At 43.3% G+C, this 21,834-nt stretch overlaps 1 protein-coding gene across 1 annotated transcript in view; it reads left to right on the top strand.

The window, feature by feature from the left end:
- Window positions 1-21,336, top strand: part of LOC144599054 (IgGFc-binding protein-like) — a 188,162-nt gene extending 166,826 nt beyond the window's left edge. Inside the window, exons 92-104 of the mRNA XM_078409777.1 lie at window positions 1,983-2,159; window positions 3,246-3,445; window positions 4,835-4,979; window positions 9,712-9,849; window positions 10,296-10,552; window positions 11,186-11,270; window positions 12,464-12,541; window positions 13,975-14,222; window positions 17,399-17,576; window positions 19,233-19,341; window positions 19,792-19,886; window positions 20,899-21,075; window positions 21,278-21,336. Of these exons, the coding sequence (XP_078265903.1) occupies window positions 1,983-2,159; window positions 3,246-3,445; window positions 4,835-4,979; window positions 9,712-9,849; window positions 10,296-10,552; window positions 11,186-11,270; window positions 12,464-12,541; window positions 13,975-14,222; window positions 17,399-17,576; window positions 19,233-19,341; window positions 19,792-19,886; window positions 20,899-21,075; window positions 21,278-21,336 (1,946 nt within the window). The remainder of the gene's footprint in view (window positions 1-1,982; window positions 2,160-3,245; window positions 3,446-4,834; window positions 4,980-9,711; window positions 9,850-10,295; window positions 10,553-11,185; window positions 11,271-12,463; window positions 12,542-13,974; window positions 14,223-17,398; window positions 17,577-19,232; window positions 19,342-19,791; window positions 19,887-20,898; window positions 21,076-21,277) is intronic.
- The last annotated feature ends 498 nt before the right edge of the window (window positions 21,337-21,834 follow it).

The raw sequence follows: 21,834 nt of genomic DNA, 5'->3' as shown, positions 1-21,834 counted from the left end.
GAATGTGCGTAAATATGTTGTAGTTGGAATCTAACGGAGAGATTGAGTAATTTAAGTTACAGTATCATATCTGAGGACAAGATATTTTTTACTAATAAACTTTATTCAGAATAAAATATATAAAAATATATTTAAAAATATATATATATATATGGACAAGGTAAAGATTTTTTTTAATGTCATCATTGACCCATTATGGCACCATATTTTCAATGACACCATTGAATGCATAAACATTGAGTTTATCTGAAATATTTTTGCACATTTTTGGTTTTATATATATGTATAGTGGTAGGAGATAGATAGATAGACAGACAGATAGATAGACAGATAGACAGATAGATAGATAGATAGATAGATAGATAGATAGATAGATAGATAGATAGATAGATAGATAGATAGATAGATAGATAGATAGATAGATAGATAGATAGATAGATAGATAGATAGATAGATAGATAGATAGATAGATAGATAGATAGATAGATAGATATCCTACCACTCATGTGGCCCCCTGGGGTGACATCCTTTTCCTTGTTTGAAGGGACCCACCGGACTCAGCCCCTGGACACTTGGACAGGTGCTGGGATAGGAAAGGTTTCGAGGGATATGGGCCAATTGCAGGCAGGCGGGATTCGTGTAGATCGTGTCGGCATGGGAAAGTTGGGCCGAATGACCTGTTTCCACGCAATATGACTCTACAAAAGAAAACTAAATAAGATTTGTACCCCAGTTTATATGATTCATAAATTAAACTAAACTAAACTAAATTTTGTAGAGGTATATAAAGTCATGAAGGGGATTGAAAGGATGATTGCAGAGTCTTTTACCCAGGGTAGGGGAAATTGAGAACCAGAGGACATAGGTTTAAGGTGTGAGTGTAAAGATTTAATCGGAACCTGAGAGGGTGGTGGGAATATGGAACGAGCTCCCAGAGGAGGTACATGGATAGGAAAGGTTTCAAGGGATATGTCGCAAATACAGGCAAAAGGGATTACTTTAGATGGGTCAGCATGGATGTGTTGTGCCAAAGGGCCTGTTTCTGTGCTCCTTGACTCTTTGACTGCCAGGATGCCCCTCCTTGGAATTAGTTAGCAGGGGAGAGCAAGAGGATTTGTTATCATATCATATTTCTGTGTATGAATTTGGCTATTACTCCTATTGAACCATTGCTTCTATCCCACTTTAGAGAACATTTTGAAATCATTAAATCCTCTCACCCCTGATGAAATCTAACAAAACAGAATTTTGCCTCAAATTAACCCCAGTTTAATCAATGCGTTATGAAATATGGAAGTGCAAAATAACTGTGCGTGTATGGGACGATTACCTAGTTTAATGCAGTCAAAGCAATTAAGCTTTCTGCTTGTTAAAATACTTTCTTTGTTCAAAATGCAAATAAACCACAGGATCATTCTGCAACATAATTCCAAAGCTTCCCACTCGGTTTTACACATTTAACTTCAATAATTGACACAAAGTACTGGAGTGGGTGAGGTACTATCTCTGGAGTACATTTATATGCAAAGTTTCGGGTCGGGACTTTTTTTAGACAAAGGTTATTGCGGCACTTTGTGCCTATTTTTGTAAACCAGCATCTGCAGTTCCTTGTGGCTCTAACTTTAAAAAATGTTGAATGTCGAAGCAAAGAACTGCAGATGCCTGTTTACAAAAAAAGACTCATAGTGCTGGGGTAACTCAGTGTGTCAGGCAACATCTCTAGAGATTCCGTGACATTTCAGGTCAAGACCATTCTTCAGACTCTGTACAAGGGTTCCGATTGAAACATCACCTATCCATGTTCTCCAGAGTTGCTGCCTGACCCACAGAATTACTCCAATAAAAAAGCTTTTCACTGTACCTCGGAACGCATGACGATAAACTAAACTAAACTCATTGTGCCTTTTTTTCTAAATTTGGTTGCCTGGAATAACGTTCTGAATTGGAAATTTCCGATTTAAATTTAAATATTTTTCTTTCAGGATTATTTAAAGAATGCCACGCAAAAGTTCCTCCCAAGAATTACTTTGACAACTGTGTCTACGATGTGTGCGCTGACGGAGGGCTGTCGACGACACTTTGTTTAGCCCTGCAAACCTATGCTGCCTTGTGCACACAAGCAGGAGTGTGTGTAGAATGGAGAAACAACACGTCATGCTGTAAGTTATACTCTGCAGTACATTGCCAATCTCTACCCTGTCCAAAAATCAAAAAAAATCTTTAGTCGCTTAATATTCTCTCAGACTATTTTGGAACATCAGAAAAGTAATGAAGTAATGGGTAAAATCATTGAAGTGTTATCAAGGGATATATTCAGCAACAGCATGCTGACCCATGCTAAGTTTGTGTTTGGCCACAAAGTTCCAAAACGTGAAAGGGACTACCCTTGCTATCGATGGAAGAACATCACCATGGGGTAACATGGAGTTCCACTACAAACATACACACATGCAAATTGTCCCTAGTGTGTAGGAAGTGGATGAGAACGTGGGATAACATTGAACTAGTGTAAATGGATTATCGATGGTCAGAGTAGACTCGGTGGGCAAAAGGGCCTGTTTCCATTTAGAGACATGCTGGGTCTCTAAACTAAACTTGGAACACTCGGCCAGCGTGGTGGTGAAGACAGATCTGATAGTGTCGATTCAGAGGCTTTTAGATAGGCACATGGATATGCAGGGGATGGAGGGATATGGATCATGTGCAGGAAGAGGAGATTAGCATCATGTTCAACACAGACATTGTGGGCCAAAGGGCTTGTTCCTGTGCTGTTTTATGTGAAAACAAGGAAAAACAGATGCTACTAATCAAAAAGAACACAAAATGCTGGAGTAACTCAGCAAGCCAGGCTACATCTCTGGAAAACATGGATCACTGACGTTTTGGGTCAGAACCTTTCTTCAGACTGATAATGTATTACAGCCGGTCAGGCAGCATCTCTGGAGAAAAGGAATAGGTGACATTTCTGGTCAAGACCCTTCTTCAGGAAGAGTCTCAGTTTGAAGAAGGGTTCCAAAATGTCACCTATTCCTTTTCTCCGGAGCTGCAGCCTGACCCTCATAGTTACTCCACCATTTGTGTGTATCTTTGGTGTAAACCAGCATCTGCAGTTTCTTCCTACACTGTAGGAATAATGTATGACATTCTGTGCATGACATAATATGTTGGATGACTCCACAATTATTTTGAATAAGCTACACTAAGTGAAGAGAAGTGATTGTTTATTACCTGCATGCTTTCTTTAGCACCAACCTGTCCTAGTGGTAGCCACTATGAGACTTGTGGCACAGGTTGTCCCACTACCTGCATGGAGTCATCTGCACCTGACAGCTGTCTTCTACCATCTGTTGAAGGATGTTTCTGTGACCCTGGATACACTCTTAGTGGAGACACCTGTATTCCGAACAGTCAGTGTGGCTGTGAGCACAACAACAAATATTATCAGGTAAATCCATTTGCTTGTAATAATCACACAAGTTGCTTGAATATAAATGAATTCAAAATGCATTTAAAAGAAAGACACACAAAGCGCTGGAGACACCCAGCAGGTCAGGTAGCATCTCTGGAGAAACTGAACATATTAGTGCTTCTGTCAGCATCAAAGACAGACAGCAGTTACACTGGAGGCTGGTTAAAAAGTAAAACGTAGATACGATTCCCGTTGCTCCCCGTTCTGCTACTCCACATTGTGGCCTTTGGTGGGTTCCCAAGCCTGGATTTTCTGCTCGTGAAGCTTCTTGGGTATGGACTCTGCGCCAGAAACATGGAGATGGTCAATAACGCAATGTGGCCCAACGTTGTCCAACAACCCTAGAGCAGCACAGATAGACACAAAGTGCTGGCTGATGGGTGGGTGGACAAAGTCCAGAGATGGGGATAGTCTTTGAGGTCCCTCGTATCCAGATCACTCATAGTCTCCAAATGAACATAAAATGTTTTGGGTTTAAATGACTCTTTTAGAACTTTTCTTTGTTGTTTGCTACGACAGAAAAACATGCTTCCACCAACCTGCGCAGCAAAACTCAACACTACAGACCTGCCTCAGTGTCCATCCCTGCTCCCCCCACCTTGATTTGATTCCCGAGATTGTCCTGTCGGATAAACGCACATCTGATTTCCCTCTGGCCAGCCTTTCGGTTAGCACATCCAATAAAATGGCAAGGAGAAATACTTTTCAGACAGATTTGTTTTTAATGTTATTTAAATAATAAATTATTTGGGCTTGAAGAAGCACGATTCCTTTCGTAGCGCTTGGTTGATCTGTGAGTAAACAATGGCCACCTTATTCTGTGCCAATGAAATGATATCCTGTTTCCATGCTGTACGACTCTTTGACTTTTTAACTACAAGGCTGCTTCGGCAAGGCCACCAGCATAATCAAGGACCACTCTCACCCCGGTCACTCCCTCTTGTCCCCTCTCCCACCAGGCAAGAGGTACAGAAGTGTGAAAACGCACACCTCCAGATTCAAGGACAATTTCTTGCCAGCTAATATCAGGCATCTGAAGCATCCTATCCCCAACTCGAGAGTGGTTCTGACCTCCCATCTACCTTCTTGGAGACCCTCAGACTATCTTTAATTGGACTCTACTGGATTTTATCTTGCACGAAACATCATTCCCTTTATTCTGTGTCTGTACACTGTGAATGGCTAGATTGTAATCATGTACAGTCTTTCCACTGACTGGTGAGCACGCAAAGAAAAAAGCTTTTCACTCTGCCTCGGTACACGTGACAATGAACTAAACTTCAACCTTCAAATGTATAACCATTCAGCTATTTCTCACGTTGAACCATTTGCTTTAACAGTGTCATCTTGTTGGATTTGTTTCAGAGGTATGAAAGCTGGCTCACATATGAAAACTGCACGGAGCGCTGTAAATGCATGGGCAACAACGTCACTCTCTGTAAAACCACGGCTTGCGGACTGCATGAGATATGTGGGATATGGGATGGAGTTCTGGGCTGCCAGATGCAAGGTGAGTGATTGTACGAAAAGAATAAAATACAGACCCACGACTGCATAAATGTTATTGTTCGTGGGACCCACTGAGTCATTGCATTTGTGAAATGTCAAGATGTTTCAGACATTGAATCCTCAAGACTGCTTTGAGTTCAGTTTTTCTATATTTCTAGTAAAAATATACTAGCTAATCTGCTTTTTAATTCCATTTCCCATCGATGGAAACTGTTGCTAGCTGATTAATTAAGTCAGTATTGAAAGTAAATGTTTTCATGGAACAGTAGAGCACAGGAACAGGCCCTTCGGCCCACAATATCTGTGCCGAACATGATGCCAAGATGAACTGATCTCCTCTGCCTACTCATGATCCACACTCTTCTATTCCCTGCATATCCATGTGCCTATGTAATAGCCTCTTAAACACCACTATTGTATCTGTCTCCACCACCACCATTGGCAGCACGTTCCAGGCACCCACCACCCTCTGTGTAAAAAAAACATGCCTCGCACATCTATCTATATACTAAAACTCTCGTTTGTTCCCGAAATACAGCCAAAACGGTACACAGTAGTGCAACAATTTGAGGCCCACCTTACTCACCATTGGCCTGCGGTTCAAATGGTTGTTATATTTTAAAGGTTTTTCACTTTAAAAAATTTTGTAATCACTTTTTAAACTTTAATAAGTTCCTTTTCCGCTTGCCCTGCCCATCAGCCGCGCCTGCGCAGTAATACCTCCGTCACAATGACGTCAATGAGTGTTCCACATCACAATGGGAACCCAACGGGTCCGCGCCTACGCAGTTGGGGCCCATTGATCTAATACTTATGTACCTTGAAACTATACCCTCTAGTATTTGACATTTCCATGCTGGGAAAAAAGTTCTGACTGCCTACCCTATAATTTTAGGGTCTCTCATACTTTTATATTGTTCTATTAACCATACCCAGTACTGTAATTTGTAACAAAAAGGTTATTTTGACATTTTGGGTCGGCACCCTTCTTCAAACTGATTTACTTTACTTTAGTAGTTACCTTGGATACAGCATGGAAATAAGCCTTTCGGCCCATCATGTCTGCGCAGCCAGCAATCACCTCTTGCAAAGTTACAAGGGTCACTGGCACGAAGCTACACACCTTCATTGGGACCTTCATTGTGCTGCTTTTTATTGGAGTGAAACAGAATGGTTGAATTCCTGGCATAGCAGGAGGCCATTCTGCCCATCGCGAGCATGCCAGACAAAGAACTTTGCAGTTTTCTTGTTTGTTCCAGTTTTCAGTGTGTCACCTTCTAGGTTGGGGTTTTTCAGCTTTAACTTTAATCCTCTTCCTTTACATCTTCCAGTAACATCATAACCACATAATAACATCACCCTCATGATTTTATACACCACTATAAATTCACCGCTGAGCCTCCTGCGCTTCAAGGAATAAAGTCCTATAGGTTGAGGTTCAGATTTATCATTGTCACGTGTACCGAGGTACAGGCAAAAGATTTGTTTTGCATGCGATCCAATCAAGTCATATACATAGTTACAATCAAGTCCAACTCAACTACAATAGGTAGAGCATAGGGGAAGATATATAGAGTGTAGAATATACTTCTCAGCATTGTAGCGCTTCAGGACCATGGACAATGTCCTATGTCTGCAATGGGAAACAGGTGAATCAGGTAGCACCCTAGCTTATGGAAGGACCGTTCAGAAGCCTGAAAACAGAGAAGAAATTACTCCGCACTTACAGGTGGTACGTCCTTTCAAGTTTTGGTATCATCTGTCAGACGGGACCTGGTAGAAGAAGGAATGACTGGGTGGAACAAGTCTTGGGATTATGTTGAGCATGGAGAGGGTAGAGAAAAGGTTTAGCAGAATGTTGCCTGGATTAAGGGATAATACCTATGAGGAGTGGTTAGGAAAGTTTGGACTGTGTTCTCTATAACGCCGGGGGTTGGGGCGAGATCTGATAGAAGTATGTAAAATGATGAAAGGCATAGATGGGGTAGACAGTCAGAACCTTTTTTTCTAGGGTGGAAATGTCAAATACTAGTAGGCATAACTTTAAGGTGAGAGGAGGGGGTTGCATTCATCAGCAGCCTGCATGTGTGGAACAGACCAGCAAACAGCGCAGCACATCATTTTCGACTGCACTGTCCTCTGTCCCCCTGGTGGAGGGGTAGACCTCACGGCCCTTGACAACAGCACATTGCACTGGCTGGAGGGCATTACATAATTTCTGCTGCCTCAAACGCAAGAAGCCTGTGAAGCAGCTGGCGTTCTGCTGGGCGATTGGAGGCAGCAGAGCGGCTGTGCAGACAAAAGTAAGTTGCCTATCTTCTGCTTTATCCCTGCATCTGATCAATGGAGAAATCCGGGATTTAAATAAAGCACATTTTCCCTCAGAAACCGCAGCTGCACACGAAGAAACAACAAGGAACTGCAGATGCTGGCTTACAAAAAGACACAAAGTGCTGGAGTACACTCTTTAATTTACTTTAGAGGTACAGCATGGAAACAGGCCCTTCAGCCCACAGAGTCTGTACTGACCAACGACCATTCAGTACACTAGCACTATCCTATACACTAGGGGCAATTTACAATTTTTACCGAAGCAAATTAATGTACTCGGAGTGTGGGAGGAAACCTGAGCACCTGAAGGAGACCCACGCAGTCACAGTGAGAACGCACAAACTCTCACAGACAGCAGCTGTAGTCAGGATCGAACTCGGGTCCCTGGCGCAGTAAGGCAGCAACTCCACCACTCTGCCACTGTGCCGCCCTAATGGGACAATGATGGGCTGAATAGCCTACTTGTACTCCTATGGCATATGAGCAACTCAGCAGGTCAGGGAGCATCTCTGGAGAACATGGATAGGTGCCATCTGGGTTCTCCACTGGAGATGTCTGAAGAAGGATCCGGATCCAAAACGTCACCCATCCAACTTCTCCAGCATTTTTGTGTCTTTTTTTTCCAGCTGTTAATGAGTTGTTTGAATATGGTTACACAAATGATGTTTAGGTATTTCCATTTTATTGTCTACTTATGAATTGTGCGGCGTAGCAATATTTTTGAGTAACGTCTACAAGATTTCTGACGTTTACAAGTTCTCATTACAAGCTGCGTTTGCATGCATTGATTGATTTTCTGTCACCATGTCAGGCGAAGATTTAAAAAACTGGTAAAAATGGTACAAAATTCATTCAGACCTATTTTTTGATCTGTTTCTGTTTAATTCAGATCTGTTTCAGATCTGTTTCTTGATTCTCCTACCCTTGGTAAAATGTTGTGCATTCAAAATAGACAGTGTACATTCAGCTCGGGACTCCTCCTCAATGTCTTTATGGAATTAAACACAAAGGAGGAGGAACTCAGAAGCAGGCAGCATTTAGGGTGTGAATGGACAGACAGCATTTTGGGTCGGTACCCTTCTTCAAACTGATTTACTTTACTTTAGTAGTTACCTTTGTTTAGAGATGCAGCATGGAAATAGGCCTTTCGGCCCATCAGGTCTGCGCAGCCAGCAATCACCTCTAGCAAAGTTACAAGGATCACTGGCACTAAGCTACACACTAGGGATAATTTTCACAGTTTACTGATGCCAATTAGCCTACAAACCTGCACGTCTTTGGAATGTGGGAGGAAACCAGGGCACCCAGAGAAAACCCACGCGGTCACAAGGAGGATTCGTACAAACTCCGTTTAGAGCGGAGCACCCATTGTCAGGATTGAACCCAGGTCTCTGACACTGTGAGGCAGCAAATCTACCACTGAGCCACTGTGCCGCCCTGAGGGTTTGGTTTGGAAGATGTGATCGGGTTGGAGTCAGGTGGTGGAGATGGAGGTTGGACCTGAGACCCAGAGAAACATTGGAAACAGAGGGAGGGGTTGAAGGTATGGTGATGAACTGTCAGTCCAGTTCGAAAGCAGGACAACATTGAACGTGAAGCAGTATAGCACAGGAATAGGCCCTTCGGCCCACAATGTGCTGAAAATAACGTTGAGGCCAACCCGCCTCTGCCTGCATGTAATCCATATCCCTCCATTCATTGCATATCTATGTCCCTATCCAAAAGTCTCTTAATCGCTGTTATCGTATCTGCCTCCACCACCACCCTTTGCAGCGCATTCCAAGTGCTCACCACCTTCTGTTTAAAACAAAACTATTCCTGCACATCTCTGTTAAACCTTGCCCCTCTCACCTTAAAACTATGGCTGCTTTTCTTTGACATTTCTACCCGAGGAGAAATGTTCTGACTGTCTATCCCATCTATGCCTCATAATTTTATATACTTCTCTCGGGTCTCCCTGCAGCCTCTGATCCAAGTCAGTCCAAACTCTCCCTGAAGCTAATACCTGCCTAATTCAGGCATCATTCTGGCAAACACCCTCTGCACCCTCTCAAAGCATTGAGAGAAGATAGTCACCTGGAATAGCGTGATATTGAACATATAGAGTTATTTCTACCTGTTGGAGAAACAGAGAACTACAGATGCTGGTCTGAAGAAGGGACCCAACCTGAAACATCACAGATCCTTTTTCTCCAGACTCTAAAAAGGGGTCCTGACCTGAAGCGTCACCCATCATTTTTCTCCAGAGTCGGAAGAAGGCTCCTGACCCAAAACGTGACACGTCTGTTTTTTCCAGAGATGCTGATTGACCTCTCAGTTACTCCAGCATTTGATGTCTATCTTTACTTCTACCTGTTGCTGAGCACATTCAATCGACTGATCTGACTGTATGAAACCCACAGGTTGTTTCTGGGATTGTAACTTTGATAGTGACCTGTGCCAATGGACGCAATCCAAGGCCGACACGTTGGACTGGAAACGCATCAGTGGGCCGACACCCTCGCCTAACACAGGGCCCACCTATGACCACACCACTGCAGGTAGGTTTAGTTTATTTTGTTTAGTTTATAGATACAGCGCGGAAGCAGGCCCTTCAGCCCACCTAGTCTGCGCGGGCCAGAAATCACCCCGTACACTAGCATTATCCCACACACTCGGGCCAATTTACAATTTTTACCAAAGCAACTTAACCGACAAATCTGTACATCTTTGGAGTGTGGAAGGAAACTGGAGCATCCAGAGAAAACGGTAAAGGGGAGAACGTATCATACGATACGATAAAACTTTATTCATCCCCGGTGTGAAATTAGTACAAACTCTGCACAGACAGCACCCGTAGTCAGGATCGAACCCGGGTCCCTGGCACTAAGAGGCAGCAACTCTACTGCTGCACCACTGTGCCGCCCTTGTGAGGTGGCACAAGGTCCGTGCTGAGTCTTTGCACAGTGGGTTTCTTCCTGACCGACAAAGCTTCTTGTGTGCACAGGTGGTCACTACATTTACTTGGAAGGCAACGATGGCAAACCAGGAGACCGAGCCCACTTGGTCAGCCCTCCATGTGCAAACGGAGGGGCTCACTGCATGCGATTCTGGTACCACATATTTGGAGTGGCCCGAACTATGATGTTGAACGTTTACCAGGTTGAACATGGAATGATGAACCTGGAGTGGTCGGTGACTGGAAATATGGGCAACAGGTGGATAATGGGAGAAATAGACTTCTACCTCCCTCCAAATTCACAGGTAATCTGCAAGAATCAGACATGAGGTCCCTCTGGATGGGAGAAATCAGGGAAAATCAACGATCAAGTGGAAGCTATTTAGCGCATTGTGACTGTGATCTAGTTAAGTTTAGCGACACAGCACGGAAACATACCCTTCGGCCCACCGAGACCACGCCAATCAGCAATCATTCTGTACACTAGTCCTTCCCACACACTGGGGGCAATTTACAATTTACAGACTATTCATCAGTACACATGACACTTTGGAGATACAGTGTGGACACAGGCTCTTTGGCCCACCAAGCTGACCAACCATCATCCAGTACCCTAGTTCTATCCTACAACTATAGTCAATTTACAGAGGCCATTTATTCCGCAAACCTTCACATCTTTAGAGTGTGGGAGGAAACCAGAGCCCCCGGAGAAAACCCACGCGGTCGCAAGGAGAACGTACAGAACTCCATGAGGCAGCACCCCGAGTCAGGATTGAACCCTGGTCTCTGGCACTGTAAGGCAGCAACTCTACCACTGTGCCACTGCGCTACCTAATTGTATTGGATTGTATGCAAACAAAGCCTTACCTTGTGTCGAGGTACATGTGACTACAAAGTAACTAGAGTGCACTATGATACTGTGATCCTTTCTCTGACAGATCATCCTTGAAGCAGTTCGTGGCAATGACTACCGGAGTGATATTGCTGTGGATGACATTTCCTTCCACGCCGGATGTTGTGGAGGTTGGTTTGACGTATATAGGAGCTCCTTTGGTTTTAAATGTGAACAATACTTATTCAAGCATTGGTGTCCGCGATGACGATCAATGTTGCACTGATTCTCCTTCTTGATGCACAGTTGACAGTAACCATAAGACTATAGGACATAGAAACAGAATTAGGCCATTCAGCCCATTATGTCTACTCTGACATTCGACCATGGCTGATCTATTTTTCCCTCTCAACCCCATTCTCCTCATAACCTTTGATGCCCTTCCTAATCAAAAACCTATCAATCTCCGCTTTATAAATTGACTTGGCCTCCACAGTCGCCTGTGGCAATGAATTCCTCAGAAACACCACCCTCTGGCTAGAAATTCCTCCTCATCTCCATTCTGAAGGTACGCTTTTATTCTGAGGGTTTGCCCACTGGTCCTAAACTCTCCCACTACTGGAAACATTTTCTCCACATCCACTCTGTCTAGTCCTTTCATTATCCGGTAGGTTTCAATTTCCCCCTCTGACACCCCCCCCCCCCCCCCCCCCCCCCACCACATCCTTCTAAACTCCAGCGAACATAGCCTTCAAACACTACAATAAATGGTGCCATAAATGTGCTTTACTAGAATGTTATCAAACAAATGTGTGACACTGTGAGACGTAAATGATATTCGGGCAAATGATCAAGAAATTAATCAAAAAGATAGAAACTGCAGCAAATTGTTTGGGCAACATCTGTGGAGATGTGGAGAGAGGAGATGAACTAAGTTATTAGAATACTGTAAACAGCAGGAGAGTTGTTTAACTCCCAGGAAGATAACAAAAGTGATGTAAAAGTGATTTAAGGTGAGAGGGGAGAGATTTCATAGGAACCTGAGGGGCAACCTTTTCTCGGAGCGGTTTGGTGGGTTTATGGAAGGAGCTGCCAGAGAAGGTAGCTGAGGCAGGTAAGATAACAGCATTAAAAAGACATTTGGATGGGTACATGGATATGAATGGTTTAAAGGGATATGGACCACATGTGGGTAGGTGGGACATCTTGGTTAGTGTGGATGTGTTGGGTCGAAGAGTCTGTTAACATGCTGTATGAGTCTATGACTGTGGACACACTTTCTGTTGTCCTCTCATCAGTGGGCTGGGAATGGGATCAAATGTGTTACTGTATGAAAGTTAAGGCAGTGATAAACTTCTAAGTCTGTGCCATCTTTTGCCAACAGTGGGATGTGACACAACAACTGCCACCACCACCACCACCACCACCACAATGATAACCAGCACTGTGAAGTCTGATAAAGGCAAGCAATGTGCATGTGAATTGGGACCTTCATTGTGCTGCTTTTTATTGGAGTGTAACAGAATGGTTGAATTCCTGGCATAGCAGGAGGCAATTCTGCCCATCGTGAGCATGCCAGACAAAGAACTTTACAGTTTTCTTGTTTGTTCCAGTTTTCAGTGTGTCACCTTCTAGGTTGGGGCTTTTCAGCTTCAACTTTAATCTTCTTCCTTGACGTCTTTCCAAAAACATCATAACCACATAATAACATCACCCTCATGTTTTATACACCACTAAACGTTCACCGCTGAGCCTCCTGCGCTTCAAGGAATAAAGTCCTATAGGTTGAGGTTCAGATTTATCATTGTTACGTGTACCGAGGTACAGGCAAAAGCTTTGTTTTGCATGCGATGCAATCAAATCATATACATAGTTATAATCAAGTCAAACTCAACTACAATAGGTAGAGCAAAGGGGAAGATATATAGAGTGCAGAATATACTTCTCAGCATTGTAGCGCATCAGGACCATGGACAATGTCCAATGTCTGCAATGGGAAACAGGTGAATCAGGTAGAACCCTAGCTGATGGAAGGACCATTCAGAAGCCTGAAAACAGAGGAGAAGAAATTACTCCGCACTTAAAGGTGATACGTCCTTTTAATTTTTGGTATCATCTGTCAGACGGGACCTGGTAGAAGAAGGAATGACTGGGTGGAACAAGTCTTGGGATTATGTTGAGCATGGAGAGGGTAGAGAAAAGGTTTAGCAGAATGTTGCCTGGATTAAGGGATAATACCTATGAGGAGTGGTTAGATAGAAGTATGTAAAATGCTGAAAGGCATAGATGGGGTAGCAGTCAGAACCTTTTTTTCTAGGGTGGAAATGTCAAATACTAGAGGGCATAACTTTAAGGTGAGAGGAGGGGGTTGCGTTCATCAGCAGCCTGTGTGTGTGGAGCAGACTAGCAAACAGCGCAGCACGTCATTTTCGACTGGACTGTCCTCCGTCCCCCTGGTGGAGGGGTAGACCTCACGGCCCTTGACAACAGCACATTGCACTGGCTGGAGGACGTTACATAATTTCTGCTGCCTCAAACGCAAGAAGAAGAAGCAAAGTTTAAAGGAGAAGTGTGGCACATGTTTTTTTTTACACAGAGGATAGTAAGTGCCTGGTATACTCTGCTGGGGTGGTGGCGGAGGCAGATGCAATAGTGGCGTTTAAGAGGCTTTTAGGTCAGCACATGGATATCAGGAAATGGAGGGATATGGATCATGTGGAGGCAGAGGCAATTAGTTTAACTTGGCATCGTTCGATATGGACATTGTGGGCCAAGGGACCCGTTCCTGTGCTGCACGGCTTTATGCTCAGATATGTTCAGATAGATGCTCTATGGTGGAAGACTGAGATAGGTTGGTAGATGACAATACTTCACATGTTAAATGTTTCTCTACAGTTCGTGCCACTTGCAGTGCCTCAGGAGATCCTCACTACAACACGTTCGACACGCGTGTTCATCACTTCATGGGAACGTGCACGTACGTGCTCTCTAAGCTGTGCATTGCTTCTTCAAGCCTACCTTACTTTGATGTGTCAGCAACAAATGAGCATAGAGGGGCCAACACCAAAGTGTCCTACGTTAAATCCGTACACGTGGCTGTACACAACAACACAGTTTCAATCATGCAAGGTCGTAAAGTCCAGGTGAGTATTTTTATTCAGGGTTATTTTTTTTCAAAACTATTACAGTACATACCTTAGCACTCAGCTTTTAAACTCATGATCAGTCTGGAGATTGGGTAAAACAGAGACACAAAGTGCTGGAGGAACTCAAGTGGGTCAGGCAGCATCTGCGTAGGGAATGGACAGGACACGCTTTGATAGAAACATAGAAAATAGGTGCAGGAGGAGGCCATTCGGCCCTTCGAGCCAACACCGCCATTCATTGTGATCATGGCTGATCGTCCCCAATCAATAACCCATGCCAGCCTTCTCCCCATATCCATCGATTCCACTAGCCCCTAAAGCTCTATCTAACTCTTTCTTAAATCCATCCAGTGATTTGGCTTCCACTGCCCTCTGTGGCAGAGAATTCTACAAATTCACAACTCTCTGGGTGAATTTTTTTTTCTCACCTCAGTTTTAAATGGCCTCCCCTTTATTCTAAGACTGTGTCCCCTGGTTCTGGACTTGCCCAACATTTGGAACATTTTTCCTGCATCTAGCTTGTCCAGTCCTTTTATAATTTTATATGTTTCTATAAGATCCCCCCTCATCCTTCTAAATTCCAGTGAATACAAGCCTAGTCTTTTCAATCTTTCCTCATATGACAGTCCCGCCATCCCAGGGATCAATCTCGTGAACCTATGCTGCACTGCCTCAATTACAAGGATGTCCTTCCTCAAATTAGGAGACCAAATCTGTACACAATACTCCAGATGTGGTCTTACCAGGGCCCACTACAACTGCAGAAGAACCTCTTTATTCCTATACTGAAATCCTCTTGTTATCAAGGCCAACATTCCATTAGCTTTCTTCACTGCCTGCTGTACCTGCACACCAACTTGCTGTGACTGGTGTACAAGGACACACAGGTCTTGCTGCACCTCCCCCTTACCTAACCTAACTCCATTGAGAAAATATTCTGCCTCCTTGTTTTTGTCGGCAAAGTGGATAACCTCACATTTATCTATATTATACTGCATCAGCCACGCATCTGCCCACTCACTCAACCTGTCCAGGGTCACCCTACAACCTCCCAACATCCTCTTCACAGTTTACACTGCCACCCAGCTTTGTGTCATCCGCAAACTTGCTAGTGTTGCTTCTAATTCCCTCATCCAAATCATTAATATTTATGGTAAACAATTGTGGCCCCAACATCGAGCCTTGCGGCACTCCACTCGCCACTGCCTGCCATTCTGAAAAGGACCCGTTTACCCCTACTCTTTGCTTCCTGTCTATCAATCAATTTTCTATCCATGTCAACACCCTACCCCCAATACCATGTGCTCTAATTTTAGTCAACAATCTCCCGTGCGGGACCTTATCAAAGGCTTTCTGAAAGTCTAGATACACTACATCCACTGGCTCCCCTTCATCCGTTTTACTTGTCACATCCTCAAAAAATTCCAGAAGATTAGCCAAGCATGATTTCCCTTTTATAAATCCATGCTGACTTGGCCTTTTCCTTTTACTGCTATCCAAATGCACCGTTATTACCTCTTTAATAATTGACTCCAGCATCTTCCCCACCACCGATGTCAGGCTAACTAGTCTGTAATTCCCCATTTTCTCTCTTGCTCCTTTCTTGAAAAGTGGGATAACATTAGCTGTCCACCCATCCACAGGAACTGATCCTGAATCTATTGAACATTGGAAAATGATCACCAATGCATCCACTATTTCTAGAGCCACCTCCCTGAGGACCCTGGGATGCAGACCATCAGGCCCAGGGGATTTATCATCCTTCAGTCCCATTAGTCTACCCAATACTATTTCTCGCCTTATGAAAAATTATTTCAGTTCCTCTACCCCCCCCTAGATCCTCTGTCCCTTCTTTGAGTCCCTTCTTCACTCTTTGTTGAGCCCATGCCCTGGGCACATGTGATGGGACAATGTAGACTGAATGAATGAATGAATGAATGAATGAATACTTTATTGTCACGTGACATTTCATTGCTTTGCACGCATTTAGACTTAACACACAACTTAACTAATCTAAGAGAGAGAAACAAGTAACTGCAGATGCTGATCCACAAAAAAAGATACAAAGTGGTGGAATAACCCAGTGGGTCAGGCAGCATCAGTGGAGGGAATGGGCAAGTGACATTTCAGGTCGGGACTTTGACGTAGAAAGGGTGGGGGGAGAAAGCTGGAAGAGAGGTGGGGGCAAGCCAAAACCTAGTAAGTGATAGGTGGATACGTGAGGAGAGGGGGCTTTGATTGGCAGGTGGGTCAACAAAGGCGAGAGATGGGAAAAAGATAGAAGGATGTGAGAAAAGGAGAGAAGGGGCGCAAAATGTGAAACCAGAGGAAAGGATATAGGTGGAAGGGGATGGGGAGATGTGGAAAGAGGGAGCGATGTAATGGGAGAAATGGGTGTAAATTACCAGCAGTTGTAGGGAATGGATGAGAAGGTGGGGATAACATACAATTAGTGTGAACGGGTGATCAATGGTCGGCGTGAACTCAGTGGACCTTTTTGCACGCTGTGTCTCTAAACTATACTAAACTAAACTGTCAGCCAACAGCAGATTTTCTTCCTTGAAAACCATTACCAAAGCAGGTGGATTCTTACGGAGATCTGTTGGTTCCGTAATCACATACTAAAAAATAAATTATTATACAATTAATGGAAAAGAAATTCCTAGGTTGACATTGGGGATTTGAATTTGTGTGTCAATAAAATCAATTAAGGTCTTTGAAAGTTCATGAGCATTACCATTGTGTAACGGTATGTTAGACTTTACTTTCGACTTTAGAGATACAACGCGGAAGCAGTCCCTTTGGCCCACCGAATCTGCACCGACCATCGATCACCCCGTATACCAGCTCTATCCTACACTCTAGAGACAATTCACAGAAGCCAATTAGCCTACAAACCTGCATGTCTTTGCAGTGTGGGAGGAAACCAGAGCACCCAGAGAAAAACCACGCGGTCACGGGGTGAATGTACAAACTCCGTACAGAAAGCACCCCCAGTTAGGATCAAACCCATGTCTCTGACCCTGTAAGGCAGCAACTCTACTGCTGCGTCGCTGTGCTGCCCTGCGTTTTATTTCTTAAGGTCAGGTGAAAATTGTTGATGTAGATTGGGATTATTTAATTGCGATCCCTTGCTCTTAAATAAATTGTGGCATTTTTGTTCTGTTCGATAGCTGAATGGAGAATGGGTAAACCTGCCCGTGTCGATCACGGACCGTCTGGTGGTACGGATAAGCGGTGGCTACGTTTTACTGGAGACTAACTTTGGCTTGTTGGTGAGGTTTGATGGTTACCACCATGTAGACGTGTCTGTGCCGTCCATATATTCTGGACTGCTTTGTGGTCTGTGTGGTAAGCCCATACTTGTAATTATTCAAAAACCTCCCTCACCTGTATGCACCTATCACTCACCAGTCCTGCCCCTCCTCTCCTCCAGCTTTCTTCCCATCTGTATTTCCCAATCACTCACCAGTCCTGCCCTCCTCTCTTCCAGCATTCTTCCCTCCTCCAGCCACAATCAGTCTGAAGAAGGGTCCTGACCCGAAATGTCACCTCTGTATGTTCCCCAGAGATGCTGCCTGACCCACTGGGTTACTCCAGCACTTTGTGTCTTTTCTTATAATGCTTTGATGGTCACCGAGTGTATGCATGCCCTTTTATGTCTTTAAATGTAGGAGTGGTATTCATTTTTAACTGCCAAACAACTGTTTTGAGAAAAGAATCCAAGTCTGTCCAACCTCTCCCTGTAACTAATACTTCTAAATTCAGGTATCATTCTGGTAAACTTCGTCTGCACCCTTTCTAAAGCCTCCGCATCCTTCCTGTATTGGGGGCGACCAGAACTGCACACAATACTCCAGATTCAGCCTGACCAAAGTCCTGTAAAGCTGCAACATGATTTCCTCACTCTTATACTGAATGCCCGACCTACAAAAACAAGTAGGCCACATGCCTTTTTTAGCACTAAACAATAAATTCCATATGCTACCAATCCGCCTGTCACCCTGTGTGTATCTCTTTAAAGAATGATGTTTACTGGACTCTTCTACTCTTAACATGTTACTGGTGACATTTGTTGGATATTCATTACTAAATAATTATCAAACCAGTGGTGCAATGGCACAACAGCTAGAGCTGCTGCCTGACAGAGCCAGAATCCAGGGTTCCATCCTGGTGGAGTTTGCACGATCTCCCTGTGACTGTGTGGGTTTCTTCACACATCTGAAAGGTTTGTAGGTTAATTGGCCATTTAAAATTATTCCTCGTGTATAGGTGAGTGGTAGAGTCAGAAAGTTATTGATCAGAATGTGGCAGAAATAAAATGGGATTAGTGTGCGATTAGTGTAATTGGATGCGTAATCGTGGTCACGGTGGGCTAAAGGAAGTGGTTCAGAGCTGGATTATTCCATGGCTGAAAGACTTACTTTGCACCAGATGCCGTTATATTTCAACCAGTGCCGAGAAATCTATTTTGACGTAATCTGTTGATAATTTATGTATTAAAGCATTTTCAACAGCATTATTGCAAAACATTAGAAATGGAAAAGACATTTCAGGGAGGAACCCTTCATTGTCCCAGAATACTTCGTTTTAGTTTTAGAGATACAGCTTGGAAACAGTCCCTTCGGCACACTGAGTCCACGTCGACCAACGATCACCCCATTCACACTTGTTCTATCCCACACACTAGGGACAATTTACAGAAGCCAATTAACCTGCTAATCTGCACATCTTGAGGATGTGAGAGGAAACTGGAGCACCCAGAGGAAACCCACACGGTCACAGGGAGAACGTACAAACTCCGTGCCGACAACTCCCGAGATCAGGATCGAACCTGGGTCTCTGGTGCTGTGAGGCAGCAGCTCTACCATTGCACCACTGTGCAGCACATTTCCAACAGCATTATTGCAAACATTAGGAATGGAAAAGACATTGTCAGAGCATACTGTCATCAAGAATTGAGCAAATTTCAAACGATCAATGGAAACTTTTGTTTGTATTATTTAGGTAACTCCAATGATAACCCCGATGATGACATTATTATGCCCAATGGCAGTTTTGCAGCAGACTCTAATATGCTTGGAGAGAGTTGGCAAGTCGATAACGGAGAAACTGAGTAAGTTTACCACCAATTGATGTTTTGGGTCAAGACCCTTCTTCGGACATAGGCACAATCATATTTAAGTACAAGAGTTTAAGATAGTCGATTGCACTGAGGCAATGTACAAGAATCACCACATTTTCAACGCCATTTTTTACCCTTGAAGTTTCAAAGTTGTTAAAAATGTAGAGTCTTATCTTGGCCATAAAGGCACGCGGTCCTGGTGGCGGCACTGGGTCGGAGTTGTAGGGGTCGGACAGGCCAGGCGATGCTGTCGATGTTCTCCACAACTGCTCCGACGCTCCGTGCCGCTGAAGGCCTGTCTGGTCCGCGAGCTCGGCATCTTGGAGCGGCAGTCACTCTAATAGAATCCCAGGCTGTTGCAGGGTCTCCAGCGGCCCACCACTGACACCTCGACCTGCACATATTTCTCATTGCATTTGTTTCTTTTATTTGCAAATTTAGGTGTAATCATGGCGGGAGCGGTTTTCAATGTGACCCAGCTGATAAGGAGAATGCAGAAAATGATACTGCTTGTGGGATGATTACAGATCCAACAGGTAGGCATAAGAAAATGAAGCAACTAGTTACCACAGATAACGTACATAAAACCTATAACCAGACAATCCCCACAATGATCTCAAGCTGATAATTGTGGGATGTAACTCAAATGTTGCAATTCAATGAAGCGATTTCTTCTGTCCACGACCTGCCGTTCAGTACATTTTGCACCCCTGAGAAAAAGATAGACATTCTCACTATGACAAGACACGCTCCTTATTTACGGAAAGCACAAGGGATTTCATGGGGAAAATGGAAAATAAGCCATTGGTTAAGAATTCTAATTCAGCAGAATAATGAATGTGCGTAAATATGTTGTAGTTGGAATCTAACGGAGAGATTGAGTAATTTAAGTTACAGTGTCATATCTGAGGACAAGATATTATTTATTAATAAACTTTATTCAGAATAAAATATATAAAAATACAATTAAAAAAAATATATATATATGGACAAGGTAAAGATTTTTTTAATGACACCATTGACCCATTATGTCACCATATTTTCAATATAGATATATATGTATAGTGGTAGGAGACAGACAGACAGACAGACAGACAGACAAACAGACAGACAGACAGACAGACAGACAGACAGACAGACAGACAGACAGACAGACAGACAGACAGACAGACAGACAGACAGACAGACAGACAGACAGACAGACAGACAGACACTTGGACAGTTGCTGGGATAGGAAAGACTCATAGTGCTGGGGTAACTCAGTGTGTCAGGCAACACCTCGAGAGATTCCGTGACATTTCAGGTCAAGACCATTCTTCAGACTCTGTACAAGGGTTCTGATTGAAACATCACCTATCCATGTTCTCCAGAATTGCTGCCTGACCCACAGAATTACTCCAACATAAAAGCTTTTCACTGTACCTCGGAACGCATGACGATAAACTAAACTAAACTAAACTCTTAGTGTCTTTTTTTCTAAATTTGGTTGTCGGGAATAACATTCTGAATTGGAAATTTCCGATTTAAATTTATATATTTTTCTTTCAGGATTATTTAAAGAATGCCACGCGATAGTTCCTCCCAAGAATTACTTTGACAACTGTGTCTACGATGTGTGCACTGACGGAGGGCTGTCGACGACACTTTGTTTAGCCCTGCAAACCTATGCTGCCTTGTGCACACAAGCAGGAGTGTGTGTAGAATGGAGAAACAACACGTCATGCTGTAAGTTATACTCTGCAGTACATTGCCAATCTCTACCCTGTCCAAAAATCAAAAAAAATCTTTAGTCGCTTAGTATTCTCTCAGACTATTTTGGAACATCAGAAAAGTAATGAAATAATGGGTAAAATCATTGAAGTGTTATCAAGCGATATATTCAGCAACAGCATGCTGACCCATGCTAAGTTTGTGTTTTTCCACAAAGTTCCAAAACGTGAAAGGGACTACCCTTGCTATCGATGGAAGAACATTACCAAGGGGTAACATGGAGTTCCACTACAAACATACACACATGCATACATTTATAGATATATAAAATCACATATATTATATGGGAGGATTTCAGCTTTATATAGCAAAGAGTTTTCTTATTCGTGTGTTTCTGTGTGAGCATATGTATATATATATATACACATATAGATAGATACAAAATGCTGGAGTAACAGCTGGTCAGGCAGCATCTCTGGAGAAAAGGAATAGGTGACGTATTGGGTCGGGATCCATCAGTTTATCTGTGTAGATATATATATGTATGTATGTATGTATGTATGTATGTATGTATGTATGTGTGTATACCATATATTTGTGCCTATGTGCAGATTTATATATATGTATAGAACTGTTTGATGTATGTAGTTCATGTACACACCTGGGGCAATTTACTGAGGTCAATTAATCTAATTGAACTATTAGTGTATAGGAAGTGGATGAGAACGTGGGATAACATTGAACTAGTGTAAATGGATTATCAATAGACTCGGT

This window comes from Rhinoraja longicauda, chromosome 13 (genome assembly GCF_053455715.1).
Source record: "Rhinoraja longicauda isolate Sanriku21f chromosome 13, sRhiLon1.1, whole genome shotgun sequence".
Lineage (NCBI taxonomy): Eukaryota > Metazoa > Chordata > Chondrichthyes > Rajiformes > Arhynchobatidae > Rhinoraja > Rhinoraja longicauda.
This window is presented reverse-complemented; position numbering and strand designations above follow the sequence as displayed.